The 2589-nt window shown below is 29.5% G+C and overlaps 2 protein-coding genes across 2 annotated transcripts in view; one reads left to right on the forward strand and one right to left on the reverse strand.

The window, feature by feature from the left end:
• The first annotated feature begins 8 nt into the window (after window positions 1–8).
• Window positions 9–2264, forward strand: LOC105569734. Its single transcript, XM_012026427.1, has 3 exons — window positions 9–281; window positions 838–1000; window positions 1407–2264. Exons 1-3 carry the CDS (start codon window positions 59–61, stop codon window positions 2041–2043), a joined length of 1023 nt encoding a protein of 340 aa, XP_011881817.1. The 5' UTR covers window positions 9–58; the 3' UTR covers window positions 2044–2264.
• Window positions 2196–2589, reverse strand: part of LOC105569729 — a 1850-nt gene continuing 1456 nt past the window's right edge. The window contains exon 3 of the mRNA XM_012026414.1: window positions 2196–2589. Coding sequence (XP_011881804.1) covers window positions 2299–2589 — 291 coding nt within the window. The 3' untranslated portion in view covers window positions 2196–2298.

The following is a 2589-nucleotide window of genomic DNA, read 5'->3' on the forward strand; positions in this document are numbered from 1 at the left end:
CAGGTCTCATAATTTTTAGTATGTCTCATGTTTAATGCTTTAAATTTATAGAATTTTTATGGCTGATCACATAGGTTACTGTTGCGATATAAATATGTCTGATGAAGAAAACAAAGACCCGAATGAAGTGATATTAGAGAACGATGGTAATTTCGATGAGTTATTAATTAATATTGTCAAAGGCTATCCACACCTGTACGACAGCAGCTGCAAAGATTATCGCGACGCGATAAAAAAAGAAAATTCTTGGGTCGAGATATCTAAGATTTTGGACAAGCCTCGTAAGTTTTATTTTTCAATATTTAACAATGAGCTAATATTCAATTCATTAACATGCATTCGTACAATTGAATAAAGAGTAAGTACCCACCTACAATAGAGATTTAAACTCTAAGCTTTAAGAAATGGACTAATCACAGTCGCATATTCTACTCATACTTGACCGTGATTGGTCCATTTCTTAAGGCTTAGGGCTCAAATCTATTGTAGACTGAGGCTGTGTTCCGATATTCACTGCCAGTACTGAAAAGGTATAGTATACGTGACGTAAACTATAGATTTTCAGTACTGGCAGTGAATATCGGAACGCAGCCTGAGACTAAAGGAAGAAACATTCGCCCAAAAAATAAAGACAAAACAGAACAAGCTATAACATCACAAATGGCTAAATTCAAATGCTCAATTATCAGTATGAACAAAATAATGTATCCGTCATTACTCACACTCTTAAAAATTCGGTAAATGCTGCTCCCTTTACTCTTTATTTAATGATTATACTGAAAGTGAACTCAACCAATTAATCCATTATTAAATTTGTGTATTTAACATATATTTCAGCGGATGTTTGCTGCAATAGATGGACTCGTCTAAGGGAATCTTTTTCGAAAGAAAAAAAAAAAAGATGTAATGAAACGAGAAGTGGAAGTGGGGCATGTAAACGACGAGGATTTATATATTTTGAAAACATGAAATTTATTGACAAATTTGTGAAAACTAGAAGGTAAGAAATTCATTACTGTTGATTCTGTAATCTTATTAGCGAGATACCCAGTAAACACCAAGTAACAGTTACATAACATTAATATTATAATTCCACTCACCAATATTACATGTTACATTTATATTGTTGAGTAAGAAATTATATTGTAATATTGATGTTATATTACTTGGTGTTTACAGGGTAGTGTACAATAGAATATAATAATTTATTAAAAACACAGGTTTTAATTCTGTGAAAATTATGAGAGGATGATAATTTATAATTTTTACAAGTATTTTATTGTATTATATTTATTATATTTATATTTCTTTTTTTAATTATTTGTGTTTGTCAAAGAGAATTGAGTGATATGTTTTACCACATTCTTATTAATTTGTAAATTTAATCAAATTTAATATGGTTTTAGTTCGATGACCAACATCAAGTTGCAAAAAAAATTTGAAAATATTTCTAATTTTTCGGAAGATAGAAGTCTAAATGAAGAAATTTCAAATTGGGTGCAGCATGGCAAACAGACTTTGGAAAAAGAAAGATCTCCATTGAAAGAAATTGATGCAAATAGATTTTTACCAATAAACAAATCTTTAATGTCGGAAACAACACCCACTACCAGTAAATTTGATGATGCGTCATGTGCATCTTTTTCTGAAAATAATACGAACGACTTCGTAGAACAATCGTCAGCTCGGTCATCGCCTATCACTTTTAACTCTTCACTCCTTTCTCCAAGTAGCGAAAAATCTACCCGCACTTTCAAAAAGCCGTCATACATGAAGGGTAAATTTAATCCAAATATATCAGTTCAAAAAGATGGTAAAAATAGAGAAACTGAAAACGATAATTTTGAAATGTCTTTTATTAATTTGAATAAAGCAGTTGCAGAGCATTTGAATTCTAAAAAAGACAGTGCACAAATGCAGAATGATCCAGACGCTTCATTTTGTAATCTGGTTATGGCGGAATTAAAACAATTGGATGATCATGTAAAACAAATAAAAAAACAAGAAATAATGCAAATTTTGTGGAGAAAGGAAAATCTATAAGTAAAATATTTGCTAAAATAAATACTTTGTGTTCATACATATAATACTCATGCTTTAAAAATACTGTGATGTTAATATAATAGTTTAGATAAGTGTTGCAATAAATATATTATATACTGTTATATGTATGTATAATAATAACACTAGTAATAATAGGGAAATTTTATACTGTTTATTTCACTTACAATAAATACATATTAGCATTACATTTTACAATATAACACACATGTGTAATCAATGATAAAATGTTTACATTTAGGAGTCTTGATTTTGTCCTCTTGTTACATAATCATGCTGCCATTCGACCATTCCATTCGGAGTCATAAAATAATTACAAAGACTGTCCCTAATGTGCGTCGCAAATGCTACATGATCATGTTGGTTATTTTCAATAATTTTATCATTGTTTTTAAATTGTATAATATTACCTTCTTTATTTCTTAAGAAATTGTGCAAACATACAGTTGTCAAAACATATTTATTAATATTTTCAGGAGTTGCAGCGATCGGTCTGTTATAAATATTCCACTTTTTTGCTAAAATTCC

Source organism: Vollenhovia emeryi, unplaced genomic scaffold (assembly GCF_000949405.1).
Source record: "Vollenhovia emeryi isolate VEMERY1.0 unplaced genomic scaffold, V.emery_V1.0 DF942198.1, whole genome shotgun sequence".
NCBI classification, from domain to species: Eukaryota; Metazoa; Arthropoda; class Insecta; order Hymenoptera; family Formicidae; genus Vollenhovia; species Vollenhovia emeryi.